This window comes from Bombina bombina, chromosome 3 (assembly GCF_027579735.1).
Source record: "Bombina bombina isolate aBomBom1 chromosome 3, aBomBom1.pri, whole genome shotgun sequence".
NCBI classification, from domain to species: Eukaryota; Metazoa; Chordata; class Amphibia; order Anura; family Bombinatoridae; genus Bombina; species Bombina bombina.
The window spans coordinates 783,123,338-783,142,214 of record NC_069501.1 but is presented as its reverse complement, the minus strand read 5'-3'; the positions used below and the strand labels follow the sequence as shown (position 1 = coordinate 783,142,214).

The following is an 18,877-nucleotide window of genomic DNA, read 5'->3' as shown; positions in this document are numbered from 1 at the left end:
TCAGGCCCATTCTAGACCTAAAGTTATTAAACAAATTTCTCAGAGTACTGTCCTTCAAGATGGAGACTATCCGCTCCATTCTGCCTCTGATTCAAGAGGGTCAATTTATGTCAACCATAGACCTGAAGGATGCATACATGCACGTGCCCATTCACAGGGACCATCACAAATATCTGAGGTTTGCCTATCTAGACAAACACTTTCAATTTGTAGCGCTCCCATTCGGCCTTGCCACAGCTCGCAGAGTCTTCTCAAAGGTTCTGGGAGCTCTATTGGCAGTAAGTCGGGTCCGGGGAATTGCAGTGACACCTTATCTGGACGACATTCTGGTTCAGGCATCTTTCCCAACTAGCAGAATCTCATACAAAGATCTTGTTGGTGTTTCTTTGTTCCCACGGTTGGAAGGTCAACCTGAAGAAAAGTACTCTTGTTCCGTCTACGAGTATGATCTTCTTAAGAAACATTATAGATTCTCTATCAATGAAAATATTTCTGACGGAGGTCAGAAGAGCCAAGATTCTGTCCGCTTGTCTTTCCCTACAGTCGGTGACTTGACCATAAGTGGTTCAATGCATGGAGGTAATCGGTTGATGGTGGCTTCCATGGAAATAATTTTGTTTGCTCGGTTCCATTTGAGACCTCTGCAGCTAAGCATGCTCGCTCAGTGGAATGGTTATTATACAGATCAATCTACAAGGGACTCCCTACCGTGGTGACTGTCCCAAGAACATCTGTGACCACGGATGCCAGCTTGCTGGGTTGGGGAACAGTCTGGGACTCGTTGAAGGCGCAGGGGCTTTGGTCTCAGGAGTATCTGCTCTCCCTATAAACAATCTGGAGTTGAGAGTGATCTTCAATGCCTTGATGGCTTGGCCTCAGCTGGCCCTAGCTCGGTTCATCAGGTTCCAGACGGACAACTTAACCTCAGGGGCCTACATCAACCACCAGGGAGGAACGCTGAGTTCGTTAGCCATGAAGGAGGTGACACGGATCATCCAGTAGGACTCACAATTGTTGTCTATCTGCCATCCACATTCCAGGAGTGGACAATTGGGAAGCGGACTTCCTGAGCAGACAGACTTTTAATCCCGGAGAGTGGGAGCTCCATCCAGAAGTGTTCTCAAGGTTAACAACCAAATGGGCATTACCAGAATTGGATCTGATGGCTTCTCGTCAGAACACCAAACTTCCAAAGTACGGCTCGAGGTCGAGAGATCCTCAAGCTTATCTGATAGATGCTCTGGCAGTTCCTTGGAACTTCAAGTTGGCATATCTCTTTCCTCCGTTTGTGCTTCTTCTGCGAGTCATTTCTCGCATCAAGCAGGAGAGAGCATCCTTGCAGGATCTGGTTTGCAGATCTAGTGGAGATGTCATCTCTGCTTCCGTGGAGACTATCTCTGAGGAAGGACCTTCTACTTCAGGGTCCCTTCCTTCATCTAAATCTCGCTTCTCTGAAGCTGACTGCTTGGAGATTGATTTTAGCTAGTGTGGCTTTTCAGAATTGGTCATTGAGGCCATGATTCAGGCTCGTAAGTCTAAAGGATATTCTTGAAGTAAGGTCAGGATCCCGAGGATCTTATCTTTTCTCCAGGAAGGCCTCGAGAAGGGGTTATCTGTCAGTACCCTCAAAGGTCAGATTTCCGCTTTATCCATTCTGCTGCACAAGAGTCTGGCGGACGTGCCGGATGTACAATCCTTTTGCCAGGTCCTGGTCAGAATCAGGCCTGTATTTAAATTGGTTGCTCCTTGGAGCCTTAATCTTGTTCTTAAAGTTTTACGACAGGCTCTGTTTGAACCTATGCATTCCATAGATATTAAGTTATTATCTTGGAAGGTTTTGTTTCTTACTGCTATTTCTTCTGCTCGGAGGGTTTTGAACTCTCAGCATTGCAGTGTATTTCTCCTTATCTCATATTTCATGCAGATAAGGCAGTTCTTCGTACCAAGTTTGAGTTTCTTCCTAAAGATGTTTCGGACAGAAATATTATTCAGGAAATTATGGTTCATTCTCTCTGTCCTAATCCTTCTTCTCATAACGAACGTTTGTTGCACAACTTAGACGTTGTACAGGCTCTTAAATTCTATCTGCAGGCTACAAAGGACTTTCGACAGTCTTCTGCATTGTTCGTTTGCTTTTCTGGGAAACGCAAGGACCAGAAAGCTACTGCTACTTCTCTCTCTCTGGTTGAGAAGTGTTATTCGTATGACTTATAAGACTGCTGGACAGCAGCCTCCTGAAAGAATTACAGCTCACTCCACTAGGGCGGTGTCTTCTTTTTGGGCCTTCAAGAATGAGGCCTCTGGAACAGATTTGTAAGGCTGCGACTTGGTCTTCTTTGCACACTTTTTCTAAATTCTATAAATTTGATACCTTTGCCTCGGCTGAGGCTTCTTTTGGGAGAAAGGTTCTGCAAGCAGTGGTGCCTTCTGTTTAGGATAACTGTCTTGCTCTCCCTGATCATCTGTATGCTCTAGCTTGGGTAAATATTCCCAACAGTAATTGATGATTCTGTGGACTCACCGTGTCTTAAGAAAGAAAACAAAATTTATGCTTACCTGATAAATGTATTTATTTCTTGACATGATGAGTCCACGGCCCTCCCTGTTTTCAGACAGTTGTTTTATATAAACCTCTGTACCTTGTGTTTTTTCCTTCCTCTCCTTTCCCTTTGGTCGAATGACTGGGGGTTGTGGGAAGGGAAGTGATACTTAACAGCTTTGCTGTGGTGCTCTTTGCCTCCTCCTGCTGGCCAGGAGTGATATTCCCAAAAGTAATTGATGATTCCGTGGACTCACCGTGTCAAGAAATAAATAAATGTATCAGGTAAGCATACGTTTCATTTTTCCTACTATTAAATCTTTTAGTTCAATGGCCTTTTTCTACGGTAACATTCAAATATGTTTGTACTTTTTTGAAATTGCTTTCTGAGTATTCAGATAAAACATTTGCAGTTTTTTATTCTGTGCTCCGTATTGTTTATAGTATATTTAGATTTTTAATCATAATGGCACTCTGAGGGGTGATCTAGTTGTTACCTTGTGACCTCTCGATAAATAAACAGCACTACTAAACCTAGTATGCATGTAATGTTGAATAAATTGTAAATACAAAAATGTATTGTTGAAGTATATGTTTGAAAACACAATATCTAAAACCGGTGATTTTTATACAAAATGTTCAGTTTTACGTAGTGAAGCAACTTTAAAATATATTTTCAATATTTATTTTTCCCCTGTTGACTTCAATGCTAACCCTGCTACATATATGTTTCTAATTGCCTTTATCAGATAACAAACAATTTACTTTATACTAACTTTATGACAGTTACTAGCCTTGTTGTCTTTGGACTAAAGCCCAGATTGGTTCCTCCAAATGGTGGGTGGAGTTTGGCTTTTAAAAAATGTCAGTTAAAAGGATGTTAATTTTGTTTTAAAAACGTTTAGACTTGGCTGATATGTTATACTTAGCTACACAACCTGGCTCAACACAAACTTTTATTCCCTTTATATTTTAGTTGAATCTAAACATTGATTTAAAGTATACACAGTAGTCAATGCAATAGCGCTTAGTCTGAACTTCAAATAAGTAGATTTTGTCTATTTCCACTCCTCCTGTATCATGTGACAGCCAATCACAAATGCATATACGTACCATGTGACAGCCATCAGCCAATCACAAATGCATATACGTTTATTCTGTGAATTCTTGCACATGCTCAGTAGGAGCTGGTGACTCAAAAAGTGTAAATATAAAAAGACTGTGCACATTTTGTTAAAGGTAGTAAATTGAAAGTTGTTTAAATGTCCATACTATATCTGAAGCATTAAAGTTTCATTTTGACTTGAGTGTCCCTTTAAAAAAATAAATTGGAAATAAGACCTTGTCTTGAATGTTTTCCACTGTGTGAAAGTGATTTATATATATTTGGAATAGATGTTATGCTACCAGTAGAAGAGAGAGGCAATAATTTGAAATGCATAAATGACCCCCTAGTGATTTTCTTTTTTTGCTGTTAAGCTTGTATTTTATATACAGTTACAAATTGTAATTTCCACAATACTGTAGATTCATTTTTTTGCTTGCATCTTTACTGTTTGTGTTTTCCTTAGGGGAGACTGGCATTGGAAAGACTACATTAATTAATACCCTATTTAACACTAACTTTGAAGAAAATGAAACTAAACATTTTGAACCTTCAGTGAAACTGAAAGCACAGACCTACGATCTCCAGGAAAGCAACGTGCGCTTGAAACTGACTATTGTGAACACAGTAGGCTTTGGTGACCAGATAAATAAGAAAGATAGGTTTGTACTACTAGATTATTTTACATGATCATACTCCCCCCCACACACACAATCTGACATCTGTTTTTGACTTTACGTCAACATTTAAAGCATGCGTGCAAAAATTCCAAGGATAACTGCACACGGCGGCACTGCATAAGGAAGGGTATTCTGAGTAAAAGCACAGCTGTGCTGGTTATAAGCAGCTTTGTGTAGCTCATTGAATGTTGATACAATGAATTGTCTTGGCTACAAGCAATAATTCCTGATAAAGGCACACAGTGGTGGTGATTAAAGTGGCACATCCAGTTTGCTGGGTATAATGCATAACTAAAATTATGTTAGTTGCCTTTTTAAAATGCTTTTAAATTAGGGTCCAGTTATTATTATATCTGTTGGCGCTCTACAAATACCTGATAATAATAATAATTATTATTATAATAAGTTATTTGTAGAAAGCCAACAGATTCTGCAGCACTAATACATAACAATTTACTGCAGGCAAATGAACATCAACTCAACTGTCAAAACGAGGTCTTACAATATTGTGTGCTGCATTTATAAAAGTTATACCAAATGTCTCCCCCATGCGAAGACTTGACGTGTATAGAAGACACAACTTGTTTTTTAGCTATATTGTCCCCACTTTTTATATATTTATTCATTTTATTTTTCAGTTGCTTGCAGGAGTAATGATAAATATATAAATCTATTTAATGTCTCTTTCAGCTACATGCCTATTGTTGATTACATTGACACACAGTTTGAAGCCTATCTACAGGAAGAGTTAAAGATAAAGCGTTTATTATATAATTATCACGATACACGCATTCATGTCTGCCTTTATTTCATTGCTCCAACGGGTCATTCCTTAAAATCTTTGGATTTAATAACTATGAAGAAACTGGACAGCAAGGTATTATTTTTTATTATTTATATTTAAAATGTTTCTTTCTGTAAATTGATATTCTCCATAAAATATTGATTGTTTGTTTGCAGAAATGCATTTTATTATTGCAAATTGCTTGTATATAACTATATGTTTAACCACTGCAAAGGTATAAAACACATAATAAGAATTAGCTCCAGAGCAACAATGCACTACTGAGAGCTAGCTGAAAACATCTGGTAAGCCAATGACAAGAGACAATGGGGCCGATTTATCAACTTGCGGGCAGAGCTGATTCGCTGTAGCGAATCATGTCCGTCCGACATTGATAAATGCCGACAGCATACGCTGTCAGCATTTTTCATTGCACAAGTATTTCTTATGAAATTCTTGTGCAATGCTGCCCTCTGCACATTCACAGCCAATCGGCTGCTAGCAGCGGGTGTCAATCATCCCATCGTATCTGATCGGGATGATTGCTGTCTGCCACCTCAGAGATGGCGAGCCGGGAACTTTGGGGTTAGATTGCAGCATCCGCTGCTTGATAAATCTACTCCAATGTGTTTAGCTACCAATCAGCAGCTAGCTCCCAGTAGTGTAGGACAGTGTTTCTTAATCACGGTCCTCAAGTACCCCTAACAGGCCAGGTTCCATAATAGCTAAACTAGAGCACAGGTAAAATAATCAGCTGATGGATGAGAGCAGGTTAGTAACCATGGTTACTGATCAGCTGATTATTTCACCTGTGCTCTAGTTCAGCTATTATGAAACCTGGCCTGTTGGGGGTACTTGAGGACACTGGTATAGAATATGTATATATTGCCTTTGAATAAAGTACATTTGAAAACTGAAGTGAATTTCAAAGTGTCTTAAAGTGACATACATCTGAATCATGCAGGTTTAATTATGACCCTTTTTAAGATCTTTTAGTAGCATTTTGTACCGTTTAGGCACAGTGAGTATTGCATGAGGATTTGACTTACTTAAAACACAAATTACAGTTGATGTTCTATAAATATAGTTGTGACAACTGTTTTTTGTATTCAGTGCCTTCTAGACAGAATACACTTTACTAGAATACCAGCCTGTTAAATAGAAGTTTTATGAAGGATAATCCTCTTTTTATACTATAACTATGATGTATCTCTTTATACCTGCACTAGATTATCTTATAAATCAAGTTTATCTCCTGAATTCCGACCAACCCTGTTAAACTCAGTACTAAATTGGCATTTAACAATTCAAGCACATTAGGATTTACTTTAACACATTCCAGACACATTTATGGGCATAAACACTGACCTGTTTTACAATCTTATGTCAAAAGAAACAGTCAAACGGATGACATATGTTCATTTGCTCCTGCTTTAAACTATACTTAATCTTAAAGCTATTTGAAATTGCATACAAAATAATGCACCAGAAACTCTTAACAAAAGCAGCACATGTGATGCCTCAGTAAACACAATTTTGCCACAGGCTGTAAACTTCACAAAGAGTTAGGTATTAAGAAACTATGCTTTGTTTTGCTATATTTCTAAGCTAACAAAGGTGTAACCAGGTGATTCCCTACGAGGAACAATGCATGATGATCTCATGGAAGTATGTGTATTCAGCTCTGTCACATTCAAAGAATACAAATCATTGTTGTTGTCTTTTAGTGACACTGAAAGACATTGTGTTGAAAAAAGTGAAGACTTGATATTTTATGGTTAAAAATAGAGACATAACTGAAAGGAAAAAATAGTCCTGGACTTAGAGTCACAAAAATGTTGACAGAACTTACCTACAATAAAGTAAAATAAAATATATGCAAACTTTTTTTTATTTAAATGATTAACATTACTGCATCATTTCTATGTTCTTTAATACCATCAATACACGGAATGATGTGCAATTGACCACCACATTGCCCACCCCTATGCCAGGGATGACATAATGTTATCCTCTAATATGTTTAGGGGCAAAATAACAAAAGATCAGAAGTTCTGTAGTGACAATGTGCAAAATTACATCTCACACAGTGAGAGAGTGCCAGAGGACAGAGTGGACTTTACTTAGAACAATGGATCTTACAGAGCCAAACCCCTCACTACCTGGAGATGTCTGAGATATTTGAGATGAAAGGAGGGAAATTCCTTTTTTTTATAATGAGGATTCATCTCTCTTTCTAGGATGCAGATGTTTAAAATAGTATTTGTGATTACCTACACAGCCTGGTACCAGATGGGCACTGGGGGTGCACCAGTTCTCTAATACTAAATACATAGGGTTTTAAAATCCAGCTTTGGGAAGAAAGGTTTTCATTCATTCCACTGAGAGGCCTCATACCTCTTTAATTTGTAGGTGATTCTTATCAAAGGGCAATTCCTAAATGTTTTATTTTTTTAGGCTGCTTAAAATCCTTAGTCTGCCCTGTACTCTAAAATTAACCATCACCACCATTTTAGTGCTAACATGGGGCAAGCAACCCCTCAATTAAAATAGAAAACACTTATTTCAATGCAATGGTCACATTCCCAGAAGAGAATAACAAACACAGCATTTTGTAAGATACACAGGCAGAATAGTCTTAAACCATTTCAACATAATGATAAGAAATGCTTCAAGTGATGGGGTTAAATATGAACAGCAAATATTTAATTAAATTGTTAAATTGTAAATCCCCATTACTGAAGCCCATATGATACTGTAGATTGCAGAGTGTAGACCTGTCTAGCAGTTAAAAGGTTAAGAGTGACAATGCCCTCTCTGCCCACAGCAACCATTTGGATCTGATTAGCTGTGAGTATTATGACTTCAAATAGTATTAACCTTTTTTTAAAGCTTATTCTATCTGCAGAGATTAAGCATTTAAGTGGGTATTAGTACAATGCACAGAAGTACCAAACAGGCTTTAAGCAGACAATGTGTTATTGAGGCCTGGCTCTCAGAAATTGATCCTAGATATGATATTTATTTTCCTATCTTATCTGCTGAAGCCAATTAGGGGCAGATATAAAGGGAGTCACTACAGTAATCAAATGTGTGTAATGTAGCATGCTTATGGTGTCTGACATTTTTCAGAATTCTATTACAGGAAAAGGGGACAAAATAAATAATGAAAATATATTTCAAAGTTCTTTGTTAACTATGCATAATTAGACATTTTAATATCACAATTCCAGTGTTTCATGTCCCTTTTATTATAAGTAACTTACAAGAGGGGGCAAATTAGAACCACTTGACCATTTACTCTGCAGTAACTGAAACTCATGCATGTATTGTAAAAAATAAAAAATGTTTTGTTTGTGCTGGTGTGAGTATGTTTGCTGACACTCTGATATCAGACGTATAGGGTACTAAGACTATTGAGAAGCTATGCATCATTTATAAGATCCAGACCAACAAAAATGATCAGAAAGCGGATTTTGTAAATATTTTTGGGTTTGTGGCTTTTGCATAAATACATAGTTATTGAAGATGGTTTGTTTAGAGTGTTTGTCACCTTTGTATATGGTACACGTAACAGCTTGTTCCCTGTTAGTAGTCATTAGAAAGCTGCCACAGAATATAAAGATACATTGCTATGCACCTCGTTGCAGCTAAGGGGTTAAGGGGACTAAGTAAACTAGCCTCTTACACAACCTGATGTGCTGAGCTTTAGATCCTTAGGTTTTATCACTGGGCTCACTTTACCTCTCCATTTACCGCTCCATTAATTCTCAGTTTGACTGTTTGCATATCCCAGACATTCTTGAATTCACTTACAGTATTTGTATTTACCACTTGTATTGGATGTCTATTCCATGAATCAACCACCCATTCCATAAAGAAGTCATGAGCTGAATGACAAGCTTGATAATTATATTATTTAAATTGAACCATCACATTCCAACTATACATGATGCACAATAAATAGACAAGGCAGGGAATACAGACTTGGACCCTGCTCCTGTCCCTGGTGCAGTGGTGTGTGTCAACTGCTCATGGACCAGAATCCCAGTAGGGGCCAGGGCCTCCTTAACTATTAGTTATGACAACAGAAAATTCAACAGAGAGTAAAAGCTCTGGTTAGAGTATATTGGGCATGCAAACAAGTATGCCAAAAGTTCAGTAATTACTTATATAGATTAGCACAGTTCACAGAAACCGGATACGGTTGTCAGAGTCTGCAGAAACAGGTCATAAAAAACAATACTTTGAGTCACAGAAAAGGTAAGCTGTAAGACTGATACATCAGCAGAGGCAGGTCCGGAGCTGGCAACACAGCAGAGAAAGATCTATGATAAATATGGCAAGAGACTGCAACGGGACTGATGGAGATATATATATATATATATATATATATATATATAAATGTTTATTAATGAATGTTTATTAATGAACTCACTTCAGCCTTTATGAAATGTTTCGAGAGGCTGGTCATGGCCTATCTTAAAACTTGCCTACCACCTGCATTGGATCCTAACCAATATGCGTATCGTCAAAATAGGTCAACAGAAGATGCTATCTCGTCAGCTCTGCATTTTGCCCTCACTCATTTAGATCACAATAACACCTATGTTAGAATGTTGTTTATTGATTTTAGTTCGGCATTTAACACAGTTGTTCCTATTAAGCTGGTTGCCAAACTCCATGATCTTGGCATAAATACTTTATTATGCAACTGGATTCTGGACTTCTTGACAAACAGACCGCAATTGGTAAAAATTGGTAATCACACCTCATCTACTCTGACCCTTAATACTGGTGTTCCACAAGGGTGTGTATTGAGTCCACTGCTATATTCTCTTTTTACCCATGACTGTTTGCCTAAGTATGTATCCAATAGTATTATCAAGTTTGCTGATGACACCACTGTGATAGGCCAGATCAGTAACAACGATGAATCAGCTTATAGAGAAGAAATAAGGCAACTGGCTATTTGGTGTGCTGAGAACAACCTGGACCTAAACACTTAAAAAACTAAAGAAATTATTATTGATTTTAGGAAATCTAATCGATGTTTACAATTGCCCATTCATATAAATGGAACTGAGGTTGAACGTGTACCAAGTTTCAAGTTTCTGGGCACACACATCTCTGAGGATTTGACTTGGTCTTTGAACACCTCAACTTTAGTGAAAAAAGCACAACAACGTCTCTATTTTTTAAGAACACTGAAAAAAGTTAATTTATCTACTCAGATTTTAATTAATTTTTATCGCTGTACTATTGAGAGTATTCTCACCAACTGTATTACAGTATGGTATGGAAACTGTACTAATTCTGATCGCAAAGCTCTGCAACGGGTTGTTAAAACCGCCCAGTATATCATAGGTGCTCAGTTACCTACCATTGAAGATCTTCAAAGCAGACGTAGTCTTTTAAAGGCCTATCGAATTATTCATGATCCTTTCCATGTTAGCAACAGACTATTTGCCCTTTTACCATCTGGGAGACGTTATAGAAGCTTAAAAGGAAAAACTGCTAGATTACGGAATAGTTTTTTCCCAAGAGCCATTACTCTGCTAAATAATAACTTTTAAAAATCTCTCTTATGCTCATAGCCTTTTTCAACTTTTTAATTTTTTATCCTTCTGATGATTAGATCTTTTTATTATATTGAAGAAAGTGCTAAATTAATGGTTTTAATTTAATTTATTGATTGTCCTGTTAATGGTTCTTTTTCACCTCACTTTATATTCACATAACACATATAATATAAAATACACATATGATTCATATAAAACACTCATGATTCACATCATATATATAATGCAAATGTACACATATGTGTGCAAGATGACTAATTTTTTATTACATTTTTTACACATATATATATATATGTATAGAATTAAGTAGAATGTTACCATTCAGTGTCAGTGAGTGGAAACAGGCGTTACTCAAGTAAATGCGCTAGTCAGAGGTATGAAAATCTCATAGAGCAGCTATGAAGGTACAAATATTGTATGATAGACTAAGTCTATACAATATAGGAAAAATAGGAGTCAAAGGGTAAACAGCGCTTATGGAGATTCTTAAAAACTGAATAATATTAAAATCTCGGCAGTGTTGGTGGGTAAAGAAAACAAAAAAAAAAAAAAAAAAAAAAAAAAAGGGAAGAGAAGTATATGAATATACGTATATATATTAGAGTCTTTGATAGGATATTGGAATCCTAGTGTAATGAAGGCGTAATAGATACCCTTACCAAAAGTTACCTCAATCCTATGAGGTAAGTTTGCCGCATTGGAGGATGTATCTAGTGGTTGAATGAATCCTGGATGTTCTGGTCTGTATAAAATCGCTGCCTCTTGGAGTAGAATGGGATGTGGGTCCCCTTTGTGCTGGTTTCTTTAGGAAACTTCCTGTATTTATTGCCTCTTGGAGCTTGGTTTTCTTGTCTTGGTATGAACTTTCTTGTCCAGATATATACCAGGATGTCAGAGCAGGTGACGTGGTTACAGGGTACTTATTTCTTTTTTCTTTTCTTATTTTTTCTTCATTTTCCTTAGAGTTGTGTCAGCAGTCGGAAAAGGGAAATTTGTCGGAGTCGGAAAAGGGAAATTTGTGAGTGGCGTGCTTGGAAATATTTTATGCACACAGTACTAGGAAGGAAGGAAATATCTTTGTGTACCACAGACGTGAGTTTTGTATCTGCTGACACAACTCTAAGGAAAATGAAGAAAAAATAAGAAAAGAAAAAAGAAATAAGTACCCTGTAACCACGTCACCTGCTCTGACATCCTGGTATATATCTGGACAAGAAAGTTCATACCAAGACAAGAAAACCAAGCTCCAAGAGGCAATAAATACAGGAAGTTTCCTAAAGAAACCAGCACAAAGGGGACCCACATCCCATTCTACTCCAAGAGGCAGCGATTTTATACAGACCAGAACATCCAGGATTCATTCAACCACTAGATACATCCTCCAATGCGGCAAACTTACCTCATAGGATTGAGGTAACTTTTGGTAAGGGTATGTATTACGCCTTCATTACACTAGGATTCCAATATCCTATCAAAGACTCTAATATATATACGTATATTCATATACTTCTCTTCCCTTTTTTTTTTTTTTTTTTTTTTTTTTTTTTTTTTTGTTTTCTTTACCCACCAACACTGCCGAGATTTTAATATTATTCAGTTTTTAAGAATCTCCATAAGCGCTGTTTACCCTTTGACTCCCATATATATATATATATATGCTTTTTTGTATGGAACTGATTTTTTTTTTTTTGCACTTGCACTTTATTACACTTACATTGTACTTACTTTTGTGGTATAGAAATTTTCTGCACAAGTCACTTGAATTTTTTGCTATCTATTAGTTTTTACCATTATAGTGCTATCTGTGTATAGGATTGGTTAGATTTTCAAATATAATTTCGTTGTCTCTGTTTTCCTACTTTGTACAATGACAATAAAACGAATCTAATCTAATCTAATGAAGGTTTCTTTCCTATGACATATAGAGTCCGCAACGTCATTCCAATTACTAGTGGGATAATTCAACTCCTGGCCAGCAGGAGGAGGCAAAGAGCACCCCAGCAAAGCTGTTAAAGGGATGGTAAATTCTGACAAACTGCTCAACATATCTGTAAAGGTCTTATCCTAACTAGCAAATCAATATGCTTCTCTCTTAACCTATTCATCATTACACTGAATAATTTTACTTTTATTCCAGCAACAATACATTATTGAATTCAGCCCCTCTCTCCGTTTTTTTAATCTCCTTCTTTGAGTGGCATCTATTTGAGCCAATCAGAGCCTCACCATGCACCCCAAGTAAATATTTATCTCCACGCTCCCGTGCTCTGAGCGCTGTCATGGTATTGAAATGCGCATGCGCTACAACTTGCACTAATTGCGCATCAGAAGAAGTGAATTAGCTGCTCCGCTAACAGTAAACAGTGAATAAACCGCAAAAGATAATTTACTACTTCTGATGCGCAATTAGCGTAAGTTGTTGCGCATGCACATTTCAATACGATGACAGCGTTCAGAGCACAGGAGCGTGGAGATAGAGATTTACATGGGGCGCATGGTGAGGCTCTGATTGGCTCGAACAAATGCCACTCAAAGAAGGAGATTCAAAAAACGGAGAGAGAGAGAGGCTGAATTCAATAAGTTATTTATGCTGGAATAAAAGTAAAATTATTCAGTGTAATGATATATAGGTTAAGAGAGAAGCATAACAATATGCTAGTTAGGAAAAGACCTTTACAGATATGTTGAACAGTTTGCCAGAATTTACCATCCCTTTAAGTGTAACTGCCTTACCCATAACCCCCAGTCATTCTCTTTGCCTCTGTCAATGAAGTATGTGAAGTTGGTGTCTGAAGATTTTTATTCCTTTGATGGGTACTTTTCCCTGCAAGCAAGGATTGGGGTTTAGCTGTGTCCTCATCAATCTCTTGAGTAAGAGTAGTGGTGGCTTTTAAGTAGTTAGAAAATAGTGAGGTTGTCCTTGCTTTGTTTTTTAACATATTTGCTACCCCTGTTATAGAAAACCAGAGTTGGTTACTCTGTATTTTCTTTCTCTACAGGTCCATGATAGATGTGGCCATCTATCACACCTATAAGTGCTCCTGCCCTACTACAGAACAGATAAGTGCCTTTTTTACCTTCCATGCGGGAGGACAGCACTTCTAGATTATAAGGTTGAGGATCCCTGTGGGGATTAGTGCCTATCCCTTTCAACAGACGCATATAAGGGATTTTATTTAGTGAAAACATCCTTAGCTATGGATGTGGCTGGACTGACAGTGTGCAGTGGACCGGCATTTCCCAACAGGATCCGGTTAGTAAACTCCTAAGGCTGTATTTCAGCTAACAGCTAGGACACCAGTATGCTTTTGGATATACTGAAAAGTGGTGTCATGACCGCAATTGCGGTTCACTGTTAGAGCTCTGATATAGTCAACTTTCAGAGCGAGTAATTTAGGGGCGCATTCGTGGCTCATATCTGTGGCGCAGGTGTTAAAATTGCGCCGGTATACAGATGGTGGTTAATCCACCGTTTTACAAACACTTTATGGGCACTGATGTATGTAGAGTGCCGTTGTAAGGGGACATTAGCAGCTGCCTACTTAGGTAGCTTACACAAAGATCCCATATCCCTTTTTTGTTGGGAGTTTGTGTCAGTGGGAGTTAACAGTTTATTTTCGCTACATTAGATACGTAGCAGACTAGCCGCTGATTCTTAACGCTTCTCTTTTTCAGCCGCTTTAGTTTGAGGGCTGAAAAGTGAGGCTTATTGCATCATACGGCCACTTTTGTCTTTGTCACAGTTTTTTCTGTGTTTTCTTATATCAGCTTAGTCTGGTTAAGCATTGTAACTAGGATGGTTGATATTCAGGATTAAAATACTTTGTTAAAGTGACCATATACACCAATTTTCATATAACTGCATGTAATAGACACTACTATAAAGAATAAGATGCACAGATACTGATATAAAAATCCAGTATAAAACTGTTTAAAAACTTACTTAGGAGCTCTCAGTTTAGCTCATTTGAAAAGGTAGCTGGAAAGCCCACTGCAAGTGGGAAATAAGACACTCCCCCCTCCCCCTTCTTTTGCATATGAAAAGACCCTTTACACAAACAGGAGCAAGCTGGAGTAGGTAGCTGACAGTATTCTCCTAAAACTTTGGGGCTTGGTTAGGAGTCTGAAAATCAGAGCAATGTTATTTAAATATAAGCAAAACTATACATTTAAAAAAAAACTAAAAACTTTATGGGCTATATAAATAGATCATCTACAAAACATGAGTGTATAATGTCCCTTTAAGGTATTTTTTCTCATGAGGTTTATGCAAGGCTCAAACTGTGTTTTGTTGGCTGACTAGAGTCGCTTTTCAGAAGCGTGGGGGTTAATAGTTTCCCGCCGCATGCAAGAGGCGCAGTTTTGTCTAAATTGCGCTTGTGTTCAGGCCGCTCTGATATATATTTTTAATGAGTTTAGCGTCTTGCTTCCTCTCAATACAGACCTTTTTATAGAAGATCTTTTATGGTTATACCTTATGTTATACAGTTAAGGTTGCCTCTTATTGAGCTGGTGCGATACACAGAACTACTTGCGTACAGTCTGTATTCAGTACAGTGAATAATGAAGCAGAACAAGTTATAATGTTTTTATTTTCCTGTGTCCTCTGGGCCTATTATGTAAACCTGGCTGCTATGTAGCACTATGATGTCCTTTAATTCAGGTATGACGGTGGTAACTTGTATTCCTCTGTAGTTAAAGAGGACTATGGTTCTGAATCAGTTTGTCTAACTGAAATACCCAATCTCAGAGCCTTTTTTTTAATTATCTAAGCTAATATTTATGTATATTCAGAATTTATGCTTTGCAATGGCTTAGGGTTTGGCCCCATTGTGTGGTTTTCTTTTTGAGATTGTTGCATCTACTCTAATAATTCTTATATTTTGTATCAGAGCATGTACTTTTTATTTCATTTTATTTTTCTATGGTAGCTTTCTCAATCTTTTTAGATGACCATACGATGTTTAGTACCTGCCTTAGGTTGGAGGTTTTTATGCTTTTTCTCCATTTATCAGATATTTTTGTCGGATAGAGAGTAGCTATGTCCCATATAAGAATTCTACATAGTCTGTAGAGGTGACAGGTCACCTCTCTTATTAAAGCTTTTATTCGTGTTCCCTAATTTTTAGTTAGGGGCACTTTTTTTATATAATCTCTACTGGTTTCGAGATGATTTCTTCATGTCTGTGACCTTCTTGTGTTACTCTCTGTAACATATATACTGTATATATATATAAATAGATTTCAGACTCTAAGATATTTGTTTCTGTCGCCTTATTCTTTGTAATAGGCACACTTTTATATTATCGTCATTGATTATGGACAAGTGTCGGTGCCAGGACACTGATATTTTTATTCTCTTGTTACCATATAGAAAGGCTAGCTGTAGTAGCCTGATGGTTAGCTTAGCTGCCTAGCAAGTGGAAGGTTTGCAGTTTGAAACCAGCTGCAGCTACTTGCACCTTGAATGTGTGCTCGCAAGCTGTTAAACAAACCATGTAAAGAGGGTGGCCTTCTTAAACTGGCCTTGTTAGCGCAGGGAGTAGCGCGTCAGTTTCATTGTCTGAAGGTCGTGAGTTCAGGCCTCACTCATGGCTCTTGCTCTTTCACAATACGTTTTATCATTGAGAAACCATCCTCTTTGGGAGTATTTGTTCCAGTTCCTATAGAGGAACAAGGACCTGAAGTGTCTCAACTAATTCCTCAGGTTTCTGTCCTTCAAGGGGGCAACTATTCGTTCCATCCTTCCATTGGTACAGGAAGGTCAGTTCATGATGACTATAGACCGGAAGGATGCGTATCTACATGTTCCTATCTCTGGGATCATTTCCAGTTTATGAGGTTTGCCTTTCTGGAAGGGGAATCATAAGGCTGTAGGTTTGAACCCAGATACAGCTTCTGCTTCCTCATATGACGTGTGCTTCTGATGGCAGCAAGCATTCCAAGGTGGAATTTTCAAGCATTTCCAGCTTGTTGCTTTTCCGTTTGGTCTTGCCACAACTCCCAGGACTTTCACAATGGTTCTGGAGGCCCTTTTGACAGTGGTACAGATCCCTGGAAATTGCAGTGGCGTTTTGCCTAGACGGCGTCTTGGTCATCTTTTTATCTAGCATAATCTCATACAGAGATGTTGTTGTCTTTTCTACGTCCCCACAAGATGGAACGTGGATCTGGAATAGAGTTCCCTTGTTCCAGCTACAAGGGTGTGTTCATAGGGACAATCAGAGATTCCCTGTCAAGAAAGATTTTCCTGACGGATGTCAGAATCAAATATTCTTGCTTCGTCCCTTTCTCTCCAGTCTATTTGTCCATCAGTGACTTAATGCATGGAGGTTATTGGTCTGATGTTTGCTTCCATGGACATCATTCTTTTTGCTCGGTTCCATCTGAGACCTCTACAACTATAGGGAATGGAGACCATTCAGATTTAACGCAGAGGGTAGATCTAGATCCCCTAACAAGAGTATCTCTCTCGTGGTGGATTTCTCAGGATCATCTATCTCAGGGATCTAGTTTCTGGAGATCTCCTGAGTGATTCTGTCTACGGAGCCAGCCTGTTAGGCTGGGGAGCAGTTTGGGGCTCTCTTAAATGCTCAGGGCTTGTGGACTCGGGAGGAATCTTCTCTTCCTATGAACATCTTGGAGTTGAAAGCAATCTTTATTAGGGCTGGGCGATATGGGAAAAAAATAAAATCGCGTTTTTGGACCCAAAAAAACGCTGTTTGAGTTTTTAATCGCAATTTTTAAAAAAAATAACTCTTAAACATACATTTTTACTAAAAATGTATTAAACTGTACAGAATTTTAAAGTAAATATTTCCAATTGACCAATACAGGCTGAGAGCATTAAAATACACAAAACAAAACTAGTTTAAATAAAATATAAATGCAAACAGATACCTGACATGCAAGTAATACGTTTTATATAGATGTGTGTATAAATTATATATATATATATATATATATATATATATATATATATATATACACACACACACACATTATTTAGAGTTTACTGTCCTTTAAATGGACACAATTTGTGGGAACCCACCAGGTGCTCAGCAGAATGTGGTTTGTGCTTTAATTAAATTTGTCAATATTTAGTCTGTTCTTTACAGACATAACTTTTAAATAATATTGGTTTGGTTTTATTATTCATAAAGTAAAATAATTTGTATAATTATTACTCTGTTAAAAGGCAATTATAGTGGAAGATTTAACAATAGCATTAGCGACTCTTCAATTCTAAAGGGTTAGATACTACATAATTAAAGTACTGCTTAGGGGCTGCAGAGAAGTGCTGGTGCCAAACCGAAACTGTGGATTACTTATACGCAGCAGCACTATCCACTTCCATGCATGATGGAAAAAGATTGTTTTTAACATTCATTATCTTAGGAGTAGAAAACTAGTGAAGAAGGTTGTTTTGTTGTAGGATTAGAAAGTGTCATTATTTTTGTGATATAATACAAAAATGTCAAAGCAAAGCTTGACAGAGAGGCCACTAAATTAAAAAAAAAAATGTGCAAATCTGAAGTTACTGCATATGTTACGCTCCTTTGATTTGACTTATCAGTTCTCACTACAAAGTGTAAGGTGCTGTGAAGCTGCATATTACCCAGCTGACCCGTTACAATCCTGGTCTAGGTAGACACTATACTGCAGTATGTACAGCATACCAGACATGTGGGTTTGCTATGGGAATGTTGCTTCGTGTTAAGCACACAGACTCCTGTACCATGCCATGCCTAGCACACATTCACTGCTCTGCCTACCTATATAGCACAGGGGATATGAGTAAGCCCACCGGGGACCATACAGAAGTAATCACACGGTCAGTCACTGCTCCTCCTCCAGTTTTCTTTTCTTTACACAAGGGGCTCCACCACTCTCCTACAATAAAGGAAGAACATATGGAGCATAGCGCAAGCGCAGATTCACAGCCTCTTCCTCATGCCTGTAAATTTCTGAATGCATCACTGCATTCCTTTTTCCATTTCTTTCGGCTGAATGACTGGGGGTTATGGGTAAGGCAGTTACACTAAACAGCTTTTCTGGGGTGCTCTTTGCCTCCTCCTGCTGGCCAGGAGTTGAATATCCCACTAGTAATTGGAATGACGTGGACTCACCATGTCCGGAAGAAAAGAAATGTATCAGGTAAGCATACTTTTTGTTTTTCACATTTTA

The 18,877-nt window shown here is 37.9% G+C and overlaps 1 protein-coding gene across 1 annotated transcript in view; it reads left to right on the top strand.

Annotated features, from left to right (window-relative positions):
* LOC128654025 (septin-10) overlaps positions 1–18,877 on the top strand; it is a 217,902-nt gene that overhangs the window by 102,995 nt on the left and 96,030 nt on the right. The window contains exons 4-5 of the mRNA XM_053707669.1: positions 4,111–4,306; positions 5,015–5,201. Of these exons, the coding sequence (XP_053563644.1) occupies positions 4,111–4,306; positions 5,015–5,201 (383 nt within the window). The remainder of the gene's footprint in view (positions 1–4,110; positions 4,307–5,014; positions 5,202–18,877) is intronic.